Source organism: Leptonychotes weddellii, chromosome 8 (assembly GCF_054177405.1).
Source record: "Leptonychotes weddellii isolate Sample4059 chromosome 8, ASM5417740v2, whole genome shotgun sequence".
NCBI classification, from domain to species: Eukaryota; Metazoa; Chordata; class Mammalia; order Carnivora; family Phocidae; genus Leptonychotes; species Leptonychotes weddellii.
Genome location: NC_138376.1, coordinates 50,667,342 through 50,684,098, shown reverse-complemented (window position 1 = coordinate 50,684,098; position 16,757 = coordinate 50,667,342). Strand labels below are relative to the sequence as shown.

The 16,757-nt window shown below is 33.5% G+C and overlaps 1 protein-coding gene across 5 annotated transcripts in view; it reads right to left on the bottom strand.

The window, feature by feature from the left end:
- The window catches only part of ADGRB3 (adhesion G protein-coupled receptor B3), a 700,248-nt gene that overhangs the window by 295,737 nt on the left and 387,754 nt on the right, over window positions 1–16,757 (bottom strand). For all 5 annotated transcript variants that reach the window (XM_081828473.1, XM_081828476.1, XM_081828477.1 and 2 more), the window contains one exon: window positions 5,501–5,603. In XM_081828473.1, the coding sequence (XP_081684599.1) occupies window positions 5,501–5,603 (103 nt within the window). The remainder of the gene's footprint in view (window positions 1–5,500; window positions 5,604–16,757) is intronic.

The following is a 16,757-nucleotide window of genomic DNA, read 5'->3' as shown; positions in this document are numbered from 1 at the left end:
TTTCCCCTAACATCTCACAACCCCTTCACGACAGCCATTCTCATTGTCTGGTGATGCCTTTAATCAGGCTCCTAAAGTGCTGGTATGATAATCAGCAGGACAAAATTTAATCTCTAGTTGCTAATTAATTCTTATTGAATAATATATCATCAGTATTGTATTATGTCTGATTCAAAATGGCACTATTAATGTTTACATATATGTTATGTTCAGAATCTAAAATTAATTTTGCAATGTTCCAATGCAGGGTTATTAGTTTCCTACTGCTGCTGTAACAGATTACCATAAACAGCAGCACAGAACAACATAAATTTATTATCTCACAGTTTCTGTAGGTCAGAAGTCTGGTGAGCTCAGCTGGATCTCTTGCTCAAGGTTTTCGCAAGGCTGAAATCAAAGTACTGGCAGGATTACACTACTTTCTGGAGGATCTAAGGATAAATCCATATTCAGGCTCATTCAGGTTTCAGCAAAATTCAGTTCCTTGTAGTTGTAGGACTAAGGTCCACATTTCCTTCCTGGTTGGCAACCATGGGTTGTTTTCAGCGTCTAGAGGCTGCCTATACCCCTTGCTCGAGGCCCTCTTCTTTCATCGTCAAAGTTAGCAGTGGTAGTTGAATCTTTATTGTTGTATTTCTGACCATAACCACAGGGAAAAGTTACCCACTTTTAATGGCTCGGGTGATTAAATTGGACCTACCCAGATAATCCAAGATAATTTCCCCATCTCATTGTCCTTACCCTTAATCCACATCTGCAAAGTCCCTTTTGACATGGAACACAACAGGTTCTGGAGATTAGGACATGGGCATTTTGGGGGGATGGGAGCATGAGTCTGTGTACCATATAGGGGTTGACTAACTCCATACCCTAGAATCCAAATCTGGCCACCTAGTTTTGTAAATAAAATTTCATTGCAGAACCACACCCTTTGGTTTATATATTGTCTGGCTGCTTTCATGCTCCAACAGCAGAATTGAGTAGATGGGACAGAGGCCATTATGGTTCACATGTCTAAAAATATTTGCTATACGACTCCTAAGAAAAAGTTTGCTGATGGCTGCTCCAAAAATAGCATACTGATTCTAAAATCTTTTTGAAAAATGTTAATTATGTATTATGAATCAAAATAAACTGGTTTTGGAATGTAAGTGGGAAGGTTGCTTACTCAAACTGAGGAATTTAGGATATAACCAAACAACAACAACAACAACAAAACCCAAAAAACAAAGCCAACTGTAGCTAGGGAACAGCTTCTATCTCAATTTCTGCCGATGGCAGAGCCATCAATCTGCTTGTCTAGTTAACATTTCAAGACTCTTCCATAAAAGTTACCAAGAGCTTTAAGCAGGGGGAAAAAGAAATCAGAAATGTCTTTCAAATGGACAAAAGCTAGGGTAGAAGAGTAATTCCAAAAGTAAAGGGATACAAACAGCCCTTTGTAGAAATTATAGATGCATAGACTGAACTTCCTTAAGCTTTGCCGAATGATTTTTAATTCCTCAGGTTGTTATCAGTCGTTGATATTCATAAAATACCCACCGATGAGTGTTGAAATCTCTTCATTATTTCTCCTGCTTATCTAACGGTAACAAGCATAGTCATTATAGTCTTCCACTGTGTTTTCAACTATGATTTACAAAGGCCCTGGCTCATGATTAATTTTAGTTTATACACTAACACAAACTCCTTCGTTTGTTAGCTTGATCCTGTTAGTATGCAAGCAAATATGGCAAAGAAAACAAAACCTACAAGCCCAAATTCCCATGAGATTTTTTTGTGAATACGACCAGTTTGAGAACTACAAATACACTTCATGGATTTTTTTTCAATGCTGAAAGTCAGCAGGATCATGTTACCTAGACCACCACACTCATTATTCAGAGGAAGAAATAAAAAGAAAGGCAAGACTGCAGATACTGCAGGCCAGCATAGTTCAATCTGTCTTTCCACTAGAAATGGAACTACATAAAATTATTCTTAAATTTGGAAAAAGAATGCATTTTCAGGCTAACAAAGTTGATAGAGCATGAGCTAACTAAAATGCATTTATTTTCTTATTCTTCTAACTCATCTTTAAAGATGGAGATGTTATCCACCTTGGAAAGTCATAGCAGGCTCAGATCTGTCAGATCCAAGACATCCTAATGCTGTGTGTGTGTGTGTGTGTGCACGCATGCATATACGGTCATTCTACTATACTTACTTAGGACTCAATAATTATTTTCAATAAAATTAGTAACTTTCCTTATGCATTAGATAATCTAACATTATTGATAACCGTAAATCTCACACTGAAGAAAACTTAAGTAACATGAAAAGTAAAATTCTTTTTCTGGGAAAGCAAATTTGATTTTTTTTTAAAAGCAAGCAATTGCTATGCCTAAGCACTAAGGACTACAGACCCCGACTCTGTAGGTCATCACAATAAAGCCATAAGCCCCCCAAAACCTAACTAAGAATAGCGTCTTAGTCATTAATGATTTATGAGCTGGGTAAAACTGCAATTGGCTTTGCTAAATACAATTTGGAATTTCAAGATTCCATATTCTACTACCTATTTCTACCAGTTCCCAAGGGCCCTATTATATTTAATATACTTTAAATGCTATTTGTTAAAAAGCTTTTTAAAAGAACACATTAGGAAATGTTAACAGGCTTTTCCCTAGACTCACGATAACTATTAATTCTCATTCTTCATTTTTTTCTACATGGCATATGAAACAGATATAATTTGAAGTCATTATTGTTTTCTGAGCTCAGGAAAGTGTGGCACATACTTTTGATATAAGAAAATAGGTGAAAGTAGACTTGATATTAGAAATATATCATATCTAAAATAGTTCAACTTTGAAGGCAAAAACAGTGATTATATATATATATAGTTATAATAAAATTTCAGCTTGTTCTAATCAATTTCTATTTCCATATTTAAGATGTATCTTTTTTTCACATTTTAGCAGGGACCATTATATTTCACTATAAGCTAATTAAATGATCTCTTCAATGGAAATACGCTAAAATTAATATATAAAGCATTATAAGACTGGTAACACATACTAGGATACTCAACAAATCAGTTAGATATCCCTTCCCTCAATGAGTAGTAAAGTATTTTACAAACTCTAATTTGGGTGATAAGTATAAATACAACAAGCATTAGAAATTCAAAACAGGAGAGCAAGAAGGACTGTGTGTATTGTATGGATGAAGTGTGAAAGATATTTATAAAATAAAGGGGAGAAATGAGGGATCCTGTCACCCAGAGAGGCTCCATCGTGTAGTTGTTAGGCTGGCCTCTGAGGGCAGCTGGGCACTGCAAGCAAGGGGATAGCAGAAGTGACTGAGAACACTTGGCAGCATTTTCTTCTCCAGCGTAAGCTTTTCTCCTTCCCCTCCTTCTCCCTCAGACCCCCTTTCAACAGATTTGTCTATATTCTTTTAAATGGAGGTCTTCTAGAGCAGAGATTATATTGTTTTGAAGATCTGGTCAACTCATTCACTCAAAATATTGAAAGACAGAATTAGTTCTAAGTGACTGGTGGTAATTACCTCACCATTCTTATATTCTGACTTTCCTTGTCACTCCAAGTGTCTAGCTGGTGCTTAATAAAACGTATTGTTGATACACTCTGGTTTTCATAGGTAAAAAGTAATTTTCTGTACACGGGTTATCTCCTCTGTAAATCAGCTGACAGAATATCCCCCCAGAAGAAAAGTCTGACTCAAAGCTTAAATCTGTTCATTTCAAATAGTTTTACTGAATTAACATTAGTGGGACTGTTTCGTCAACACTATTTTTGAGGTTACTCTTTCTTCAACTTATGAAAAAAATGCCATTTAATTAATATGTTCTTTAAATTCTCAATAGTGATTTTATTTAGGAAACTTTTGTTGATGTTCACTTACATAAGTGTTTTCTCCATAAGAAACATGATATCCATTCTGACATTGCATTGCATTTTTTTTAGTAAGCAATTTGAAGAATTAGTATCTCTTCCTATTTTTTTACCAATGCTTATAACTGGTAGACATTACCATAATAAGCCATAAAAACAAACACATAAGTAAATAAGTATTTTTTAAACTAATTTTGAACCTACAAAAAAATAAGTTCCTTACTCAAAACTAATGTTAAAGGAATTCCCAGTGTTCAGTGCAGTGATGAGATTAGGTAGAGATGAGATTATTCTTAGTATAAAAGAGGTAAATTTTATAGAAATAAAACACATTCTTGAAATTAAATAGAACCGGTATGGTCACATTTTGGCAAAAGCAGAAAAAGACCTAATAGTTTAAGTATTAGTTGTGATGTTTTAAAAGTCATTATTAAGAGATTTGAGATCTTCATTAAACAATCTAAGAAGCCTGAGCCATTTTAGTAAAAAGTGGTTTACAGGGAACATTATTGTCATTTTTTTATAAAACCAAGATTCATTTTCTTTTTGGAAATCAAAAATTATAAAATAGGAGAGAATACATAGGTTTTGTAAACTAAAGGATGTGAGTATAAATTCTGTTATGTCATTCATCAAATTTATCAATTTGGGAAAATGACACTCTGTGCTTTTGTTATTTGTATGTAAAGATCTGCTTCACAGAAACTTTTCAAGGAATTAAAAAAAACAACTGTGTAATGCAACACACGAGAGTGGCTCAGTTTAATACAGGGAGTATCAAAGTATAATCAGGAGAGCCTTAATAGGAATCACTTTCCTTGTCCCTACTCATCAATGATTGAAGCATTTAAAGTGAATGTGTAAAATATAAGGAATTTTAAATTTCTACAGAAGGATTGAACAAGATTTAAAGAATTTCAGTTGCAGTTGGATGGATTCAAGAAAGCGTTTTTGTCATTCTGGAATGAGAGGTTTAGATTACTGGAGTACCCAGGTAGTTTTAAGGAGCCTTCTCTGATCTTTGACCTAGCACTTTCATATGCCATCCCACCCATTCTTCTACTCTGGGGTACTCTGAAGTTAATTATTCCCCTTTGTATTATGTTTATAACTTCTATTGCTGTATGCATCTTAAATCTATGTATTTACGTGGCAATCTTCCCCACCACATGGTGAGACAGGTTCTTATTCATCTTGGTCTTCTCCACTGCTTGGCTCAGAGCCCAGTAAAGATGTGTACATACATAAACAATTTAGTAATTATTATCTTGGATAAACTGAAGGGAGTTTTATTACGGACAAAAGCATAGGATAATCTGGTATTTTTTTTTAAAAACAAAATTCTGCATTTTTATAAAACTTGATAAAAACAGTATTTCAAACTATACAGTCACCAGAAGTAGAGTTATCAAAAATGCATGCACGTCACTTGGTATCTCCCGGCATTTTGTTTCTATATAATATATACCTTCATGACAAATCCCTTCATTTATAACTCTAAAAAGTCTAGAAAAATGTGTTCTGCTCTAATCAAATGAGCGTTAACCTTTTTTTAAAGGTAAATTCTATAAGCAACTCAATGCCACATGGACAATACTTACATTAGCCAGATGAGCTAGTTCTATCTCCAGGAACGAATCAGTTGTTTTGGGTTCAGGCCTTATTGTGACCACGATGATTTTGGAATTAACGACAGTGTAATTTCTGAAACAGAGTAATTATGATTATTAAAAGGAGAAAGGATCGATGACAAGTATGAATTCCTACTGCTCAGTACATGTTGGGATGCATGTTAAATAAATATATCCTAACGTATCTTAAGGAAAACACAGAAACATTGGGCAAACAGATTTTAAGCATGATACTAAAGTACTACTCATGGAAAGCTACAGTTCACTTCTTCTTATAAACAAACCCTATCTGGAACTAGAAAACTTTGGGAGGGGGAAGCTACTGCTGACTGTACCATTTTAGATGCAGGGAAAATGAAAAAGCAGCAGCACTGACAAGCTTTTGATTACTTAAATCTGATTCACCTACAAGAGAGATGGATTGTGAATTCAAACCTTCAGGTAATCTTTAAATGAATATAATCCATTTATCTCAAGGTGGACTTAACGGTTTTGTTCTCCAGGAGACCAAATATTCTTCTTGTAAAGTGCTATCTTGGTGGTTTTTTTTAGACTATCTCAAAATTCATTAAGATGAATGATTGGGATGTGGTTTAGCATGAAAGTAAGCAGTGTTTAAATGTAAATAAATACTGTTGCTAATCATTGACCATCATTCACTTAGGCAATAGAGACTTTCAGGCCACTTCTTTATCTCAATATGCTCCATGGAAGGAATACATTTGCCTTTTGAAATATCTTACCAATTACAGTTCACCCACAAAGAAGTTTTAAATGTATTTACAAGCTACAAAAATTATCCATAAACATAAACATATAAAACTGAGCCAACTCTTTCTTGTACATACAGGTTTTTATCCAACATGTATAAAATGCCACACAACACCTCTTATTTAGAGATTTAAAGTTTTATTATACTTTCAGCTATATATATTTCTTCCATCCCTTCTTTTTGATTTGAAACAAACCACAGAGCACATTCTTCCATAGAACATGTACTATTCTGGGGAATTTGTAACAGGTATCAAAGATGAAGTCATTTCATTTTTCCCTCTTTTTTGTTGCTCAAAGCATTATTTGTAGGTAATAAAATTCACCAATTTTAAGTGGGCAGTTTAATGCTATTAGTAATTGTATACTACCATGCAAGCAGCACCAAATCAAGGTAGACAACCGATCCCTCACCCTGAACACTTTCCTTGAGCTCTTTGCATCTGATCCCCTCCTGCTCCCAAGGTTCCAGGCAACTAATGAACATGTTGCCACTATAATCATGCCTTTTCTAGAATTTCATTTAAATAGAATTATACAATACAAAGACCTTCATGTTTGACTTAATTCACTCAGCATAGTGTTTCTGAGATTCATCCATTTTGTTTCTCTTTATAGGTGAGCACTCTTCCATGATATGGCTATAACACAGTTTGTGACCTACTCATCAATTAAGTAAACAACCTGTGGGTTACTTCTGGTTTTTAGCTTTTATGAACAGTACTATTCATATTTGGCTATTATGAATAATTGGCATACATACTTTCTACATAGGCACGTGTTTTCATATGTTTTGGGTAAATACCTAGGAGTGGACTTGATCATGTGGTGAAAGCATGTTTAATTTTATGAGTAAATGCCACACTGTTTCCAAAAATGGCCATACCATCAAAATCGTATAATTCTAATACTGTAGAACAATGTTGAACCCCACATTCTTTGTGAAAATCTTTTCTCTAATGGGATGGTCTTTGCCATGATATTTCACCAGAAAAAAATGCTGACTCTGCCACCATGAGGAATTTACCATATTTAGTAATAGAGGAACTATAAACTTATTTTGAATTGGATAACATTTTTTAGCCCATCTCTCATGTATTCAGTAATGTCAAATAACAAATTCTTAAACACTCAGGAAACTTCATGATATCTAGCCTAACAATAAAAAGTAAAGAACAACAAAGTATAAATTTGACTTTATATTTCTTAGGGGAAGGTAGCTGTAAACAGAGAGGGCTGGTTAACTGTCCTTTATTTCATTTAATACTAACTGAAGGTCAGTTGCATTGAGAATGATATGAAGGTAAACTTTAAATGCCAAGTTCCCTTTGCAAATTTATTGTTCCCTGTTTCTCTGAGTAAAGGTGTTCAGGGCATCAGGTGAGAATAGATGGAATTAACAAAGCTGTGAGGTGATGTTGGGCAATTAATTATATTAGCAGATGTGACAGGATTCTCAGAGCATGACAAGGTGTATATAATTTGGGATTGGGGAGAATGTTTGTCTGTCACCACCAAAAAGAATTATGGAGGTTTCGCCCAGAGAATAGTCCTGAGCACACAGATGCAAGTTCCTTTTCCAAATTAGCCTGAATATGTTTGAGTTCTGGTTTGTTTACCTTGAAACAAAAATATTTACATGTCACTTTAATTCATTTTGCCTCTTTATTCTGGTTCTATTTATAATCCCATTTCTCTGCTATAAATAAAGCCAATGTTAACTCAACTGCTAATTTTAATTAATAAATGTTAGTTAAATTTAATGGTATACAGATATTTTGTATTATTTTAAAGTTGTGTAAGTGGATCATTTACTGGAAAATACAGATGTGAGTATTCCAAACAGGAATTTATAATTTTGTCAAGATATTTATGAAGTTCTCTTTGTGTGTTTGGGCATGTGGGAATTTAGACCCTGGGAAACTGGGTCTAAATAGAAAGTAAAGTAGCTAAGATGAGCAGCCCTCTGTAGGGTATGTTACTCTGTGTCAGGTTTATCAGTTTCTCAACTGGCCTGGTGGAGATGACCCCTAGAGGACAGAGCCCACCTTAATACTTCTGCTGCGTGTGTGTGTGTGTGTGTGAACTTATTTAGAATTCAACTGGGAAAGGATGCATGCCAATATAATTATGCAGATGGATGTTCTCATCACATTCATGTTAGTATCCTCCCCCACCCTGTCCTGCTAATATGTAACTATCTCTACCACAACATCCATTAATGGTATGTATGTCTCCTTCCACATGATTATAAGTTCAACGAGGGCAAGATTTGTGTCTAGCATTTATATATCCTCATTTGCATTACGCTTCGCACATTTTAGTGCTAACACATGTTTAAATATCATATTAAATAAACACATAATAAACAAAAATATCAAACTTTTGACCAAGTTGGATTAAAATGTAATGCCATTATCATGGTATTAAAGTGCTTAATGAAGGAAAAATAAGCAAATTTACATTATGCAGTGGGTCTCTTTTTAAAAAGTGTATAGCATGTGAAAGTATCTTTAATTTATTCCATCAATTTATTCTAATTTGCATAAGTGAGTAGCTAGCTCCTTATGTGCCATGTCAAGCTTTGTGATCTACTAGTGCTTCCTGGCTGGGCACACATTTATATTCACTGCTAGGAAAGCAGGTCTTATAGCCAAATGGATTTCATGACTGCAATAATAAAGTTTTTTTCTGTTCTTGAAATTTGTGCTAGTGGGTTTGGCTAAAACATTTCAAATGTGTAGAGTTATTCATTCAAAGGAGACCCAAGTTATTCTTCACAATTATTACAAAGGCTTAAGGCACTTAGAGTACATAAACCATATCTTAAAGAGAGTCAAAAGAAGTGACTATAAAATGGAATGTAGTTGTTTACAAGAGACTCACTTTAGGTATAAGGACATACCACAGGCTGAAAGTGAAAGATGGAAAACGATGGCCATGCAAATGGTAACCAGAAGAAAGCAGAGATAGTCATATTTGTAATGGACAAAATAGACTTTAAGTCAAAAACCATAATAAGATAAAGAAGAACATTATATACTGATAAAAGGGCCAATTCACCAGGGAGATATAACAATTATAAACATATACATACCTAAGAGCAGAGCACCCAAATATATGAAGCAAATGTTGACAGAATGGAAGGGAAAAATAGAGAGTAATACAAAAATAGTAGATTTCAATTCAATACCCTACTTTCATGATGGATAAATCAACCAGATAATAGATCAATAAGAAACAGAGGACATGAACAACACTATAGATCAGTTGGATCTAACAGACATATAAAGAACACCCTATTCAACAATAGCAGAATATACGTTTTTCTCAAGTGCATATAGTCTTCTCCAGGATAAATCACAGGTGATGCCACAAAAAGAGTCTTAACAAATTTAAGATGATTGAAATCATACTAAGTATCTTTTCTGACCACAGTGGAATGAAACTAGAAATCAAAGGCAAAAAAAAAAAAAAAAACCCAAAAAACAAAAACAAAAACTGGAAAATTCACAAATATATGGAAATTAAAAAAACACTCTTGAACAATCAATGACCAAAGGACAGACTACAAGAGAAACTAAAAATATCTTGAGACTAATGAAAATGAAAACACAACATTATCAAAACTAATGGGATACAGCAAAAGCACTAAGACAGAAATGGGGTAAATGCTTCCATTTAAAAAGAAGAAAGAGCTCAAATCAACAACCTGTTTTTATATCTCGCAGAACTAGAAAAAAAAAAAAAACCTAAAACCAGAGTTAGCAGAAAGAAGGGAACAATAAAGATTAAAGCAGAAACAAATGAAATAGGGAACAGAAAAACAATAGAAAATATCAACCAAAATAAGAGTTGTTTGAAAAAAAAAATCAACAAAATTGACCAACTCTTAACTAGACTAACTAATAAAAAGGAGAAAACTAAAATAACAAAAACTAGAAATGAAGAGAGGAGATGTTAGAATTGATGCCACAGAAATAAAAAGGATTACAAGAGACTACTATAAACAATCACATGCTAATGAATTGGATAACTTAAAAGAAATTCCTATAAACATAAAAGCTACCAAGACTAAGATTCATGAAGAAATTTAAAAATGGAACAGACCTGTAACTATTAGAGATTGAATCTGTTATCAAAACCTCCCAACACAGAAAAGCCCAAGAAAAGATGGCTTCGCTGGAAAAATTCCATCAAATATGTAAAGAAGAATTAACATCAATTCTTCTCAAACTTTTCCAAAACACTGAAGAGAAGGACATACTTCCAAACTCACTTTATGAGACCCTCCTACCAAAATCAGAAAAAGATACAAGAAATGAAAACTACAGGCCAATATTCCTGATGAAGAGTGATACAAAAAATAAATAAATAAATAAATAATCTAAACAAAATACTAACAAATCAAATTCAACAACACATTAAAAATATCATACAACATGATCAAGTGGGAATTATTTCTGGGATGCAAGGATGGTTCAACATATGAAAATCAAGGTAATATACTACATTAGCAGAACGGAGGACAAAAACATGATTGTTTCAATTGATGCGGAAACAACATTTGAAAAAAATTCATTTTTTCAGGATAAAAACTCAACAAATTAGACATAGAGGGAATATATCTCAACATAGTAAGGACCACATATGAAAAACCCACAGCTAACATTATATTCAATGGTAAAAAACTGAAAGTGTTCACTGTTATATCAGGAACAAGGCAAGGATGCCATCTATTGCCACTTCTATTCAACATAGTATTGCATTCCTAACCAAAGCAATTAGGCAAGAAGGAGAAATATAAGACAACCAAATGGGAAGGGAAGAAGCAAAATTATCCATGTTCAAGGTGAAATGATCTTATATGTAAAAAACCCTACATATTCCACAAAAAACCCTGTCAGAACTAATAAACAAATTTAGCAAAGTTAAAGCATACAACATTTACACTTAAAAATCAGTTGCATTTCCATACACTAACAAATAATCCAAAAAGTAAATTAAGGAAATAAATTTATTTATAATAGAATAAAAAAGAATAAAATACTTAGGAATGAATATAAGAAAGTAAAAGACTTTTATGCTGAACCCCCCCCAAAAAAATCTTGCTGACAGAAATCAAAGAAGACAGAAATAAATGGAAAGATGTCCCATGTTCATGAATTTGAATACTTAATAGTGTTAAAATGTTTGTACTACCCAAAGCAATCTAAAGATCACTGCAATTCCTATCAAAAATCCCATGACACTTGTTTTTACCCAAATAGAAAAAAAATCCTGAAATTTATATGGATTCTCAAAAAACTCTGAATAGTCAATACAATCTTTACAAAGTAAGACAAAGCTAGAGGCCTCATGTTTCTTTATTTCAAAACATATTACAAAGCTACAGCAAGCCAAAACAGTATGGTACTGGGATAAAGACAAGTGACAGACACATAAACCAACTGAATAGAATAGAAAGCCCAGAAATAAACCCTCTCTTATAGGCTCAAATTATCTTTGACAATGGTGCCAAGGCTACACACAATGGGGGAAAGATAATCTGTTCAACAAATGATGCTGGGAAAACTGGACATCCACATGCAAAACAATGGACCCTTACATTGTGCCGTATAACAAAATTAACTCAAAATAGATTAAAGATCTAAACATATGATTTGAAACTATAAAACTCCTAGAAGAAAACATAGGGGAAAACCTTCATGACATTGAATCTGGCAATGATTGCTTTCATATGACACCAAAAGCACACGCAACAAAAACTAAACTACACAAATGGTACTACATCAAACTTAAAAACTTCTGTGCAGTAAACAATTAACAGAGTGAAAAGGCAGTCTATGGGATAAGAAAGGATATTTATAAGCCATATATCTGTCAAAGGGTTAATATGGAGAATATATAAAGAAATCCTAAAACTCAACAACAATAACAAAAAACAATAGGATTAAAAAAATGGGCAAAAGACTTAGACATCTCTCCAAATATGATATAGAGACGGCCAACGAGTATATGAAAAGATGCTCAACATCACTAATCATCAGGGAAATGCAAATCAAAACCACAACGAGATATCCTTTCATATCTATTAGGATGGCTACTATCCAAACAAATAAAACAAAACAATAAAAAAAACCCAGAAAATAACAAGTGTTGGCACTGTTGTGGAGAAATTGGAAGCCTTGTGCATTGTTAGTGGGAATGTAAAATGGTGCAGTTGCTATGGAAAACCGTATGGAGATTCTTCAAAAAAATCAAAAATATAATTAGCATATGATGCAGAAATCCCACTTCTGGATATATAACCAAAAGAATTGAAAACAGAATCTCAAAGAGATATTTGCACACCCTTGTTTATTGCAGCACTATTCATGATAGCCAAGAGGTGGAAGCATCCTAAATATCTGTTGATAGATCATAGATAAAGAAAATATGGCTATATACAGAATATGGAATATTATCCAGCCTTAAAAAAGAAGAAAATTCTGTCATATGCTCCAACAAAGATGAACACTGAAAACATTTTGCTAAGTGAAACCAGTCGCTAAAAAAAACAAAACAAAAACAAAAACAAAAACCAAGGAATGCATGATTCCACTCATATGAGGTACCTAACGTAGTCAAAGTTCTAGAAACACAGAGGCTGGGAGGAGGTGAGAAAAAGGATGTTGTTGTTCAAAGAGTATACAGTTTCAATTTTGCAGGATGAAAAAGTTCTAGAGATTTGTTGCACAAAAAGGTGCATATAGTTAAACACTACTATTCTGTGCATCTTAAGATGGGTAAATTTCATGTTATGTGTTTTTTACCACATTTAAGAAAATGCACTGCAGTGTTACAAATAAACATCAGTGAGAGGACTGTAGAACTTATTGTGCAAATAAAGGATAACCGGATAAGGTACAGTAAAGAGTTGTTAATGGCTTAATAAAAGTTATTAAAATTACTGTAACCTCTTTCCATGTTTAGAATTATAGTTCATGTAGCTTCTAACTTGAGAGTTTTCATAATTGTTTCAAACCAGCCCCCCAATTTAAATAAAACCAAAACAAAATAAATGATTTCATATATACTAGGAACTGGGACTTCATCAAAATCATTAAGTTAAATATATTTGCTTTTAAAACTAAAATCAGCTGATGGCTGTTAAAAAGTAGGATTGGGCTAATTTAGCGCTTTAAAACTAATTAGGATTTCAAGGTAGGTTTACTAAGGGATGTGACATCTAGAACTACAAAGAAGTTAAGTGATCAGGGATTTAAATTCACTTTCAAAAGGTATGACTAAATTAAACTCAGATTTTTGTAAGTAATATATTGAATGCATAATAATATTTCATAGTATTAGTCATGCAAATTTGTTATTCCCATAGATAATTTTAATTTCTAGTGTCCTCACAATAGGATATTATAAAAAGATATAGGATGTCAGAAAAACTACAATATGTCATTGAAAACTCGGAATCAAGAAGCAAGATCCAAGGTTTAGGTCCTGAAACTGAAGAACAGGTGCTCTTAAGAGAACTCAACAATTTCAGGTTGATTGCCTTCAGAATGTATGGGTTTAAAAGTAATTATGTTTTCATTTTTTGATTATTTCAAAATAATTTAGTTCAATTGCTTTTCCCATTTGCTTTTAATTCCTATAATATACAAACTCAAATGAGTTCCATTTGCTAAATATGAAAAAAATTCCACATCATTTATCTTTATTAGGTTGGTGCACCTGACAGCAAATTCATGTGGTTTTGCATTATTGAAATTTTTTTTCCTTTTCGAAAGATAATTTTCAAACCACTACTGGCTTATGAGAACATTGTTGCTTTTTGTTCATCTATATTTTTCCTGGCATTTTAATACTATAGTGGAATTTGCATATAATTTTAATTAGATCCTTTACGGTGTCGTGAATGTCAATAGCTACATTAAAATGCTTTTTTTTTTTAACAGGACTATATCTTCCACATGTCCTACAGGAAAACTACACATTGCTCCTATACTCAAAAGTATTGTGATTTCCTATAAAACTGGAATCTGACTATTAAATGAATCAGAAAATAGACTGTTTACAACCGTTTCTTAAATGCTAGCTGGAGTGTATGATTGGTTACACTTTTTTTTTTCCTTAGAGATAATTTCTGTACCATAAATTCCTAGAAGTGGTTGCATCAATGACAATGCATTTTTAAAGCCTCTTGATATTGCCAAATTGTCCTTCTAAAAGGTTATTACAGTTAAAATTCCTCACCAGTGGTTTGGGAGCTTGTCAGGCTGTGAGTGGTTGTTAGTTTCTTGACTTGAGTGGGGGATGTGTGTGGGTGGCCTCGCCTCTCTCAAAAGACCCTCTAGCCTCTGCTGGCCAGCCTTCATCCCAAAAATGGTCATGAGGAGCTGGGAAGAGTGATAGCCTCACGCCTTGATGTCAGTAGCCTGGGTTGGGTCCACCAAGTTGACCCTCAAGTATCCTTGAGGGTGCTCATACATGGTCACCTCCTCCTTAACCTTAGAAGATTTCAGCATAAGAGCAATATGTATTCACACTAACATCGAAGTGCATAGCTTGTACTGCTCAAAGGAATCGATACTAGCATCATAGAGGAAGCAAGACAGTGGAAGAGTCCTGGTTTTGGCCGAGAAGACTTGAGTTGGATTAGAACTCAGTGACCTACTGGACACATAATCTTGGGTAGGTCACTGAACAAGTAAGGAGGTCAGTTTCTCACGTGAAAAATTAGAATTCTAGAGGGTACTAACCTTTAAAGGACCTTGCAGCACTAATATCCTGGTTTATGCTTTTTGACTATCAAAAATTATTCTAAGAGGGATAAAAGTGGAAGGCTGAGAACAGCACATATCTAGTTTGGACAAAAGTAGAGAACATTCCTTCAGTTGAAGGGACAATCTAAATTTACTTAATTGTAAAAGGGAAGACAATCAAATGGCAAAATAAAAATTGCAGCTTGAAGAATAGTTGAATGCATATTAGGGCAAGAGAAGAAAAGAAATCTCTAAATAAAAGAGTCAACATGCAAAGTTATTTCTGCCTATATATGAAGGGAAATTTCTAAATCATATCTATTCAAAACATTACATCAAGTTCTCCTTCCTAGTCCCCATGAGAGAAATTATGCAAAGTATTGTTTTGAAAATGATTGTATCAAAATATAAAATTTCTGGAAACTTAACAGCAAGCCTAACATTATTCAGTGTATGGGAAACTTGGCTCCAATAGTTTCAACAGATAATTAGTAAAATGATCACTCAGGAAAATGTGTCATGAAAACTTGGTAAATAACTAAACATAAAGAGCAAATCTTTTTGCATGTTGAATTGGAAGATATTCCCTTCCCTACTGGGTTCAATTCACATAGTCCAATTTATAAGTAAAACAACACAAAATATGTATTTTATTCCTCTGTTCCTAAAATATTTGTATGGTATATACACTAAATGTCTATGTACCTTATTATTTTAAAAATGGCTTATGTAGAATATTCTATCAGATAAGACAATTAATTATTCCAGTAAACATTTCTTGGGCCTTTGTTATTTACTAAGCACTGTTCTGGAGTTTCGACAGTAGAAAAGATTTAAGAGAATTCAGACAGTAAGGTTAGCCAGGTTGCTGTTTAGTAAATATTTGTTCAGTGCCTGAAACAAAGACATCACCCTTGTCCTTTCAAAGGCTTATCTTATTTAGCAGATCTATCATTGGCATGGTTATTAACTCAACTTTCTGGAATAGTTTTTTGAAAAGGAGAATTAAAAAAAAAAACAAGCTTGAGAATGCTTCATTACATTATTTTACTATGTAAAATAAAAGGAAATGAGAAGTAAATGCTAATATTTCACCTTTGAAACAGTACTTAAACAAACATTTCATCCTGAGCATTCCATTGTCATTATTCCCAGTCTAAATGTGAATATTGTTTTCCTATAGTCATTTACCTAATTACTTTGTACATAGAAAGTATGAGTGGGTATTCATAGTTCTTATATAAAGGTTGTTAAGGACTTTAAGCTAAAGAATATGTCAGAACTGCACAATTCTCCAGTTTTACTGCAATAAAGACAAGGAATTTTTGAAGTTGGAGAGAACCTTTGAGTTCAACCCCACAATATACATATAAAAAAGTCAATGACTTGCCTGCAAATTTGAATCCGTTTGTGTCGCAGGTGGTGTTAGGGGGGCCGCTGCTTTGGATGATTCCCTGCTTTATCCATTAAATCATTCATAACATACCCATTAGTCTACCCTAAAAAAATTTTCAATTCCCTTGACTATAAATTTATGAAACACGGAATAACCTGGCTTCAGTTGTATGGGTGAGTTCCATGGTATTATGCAAAACAAGATTAATCATAATGCAACTTTGTTAGACAGGTAGGAGAAAAACTATATCACAATCTAAAGCATTTTATGTTGAATATTTTGTTTGCATTCACTACGT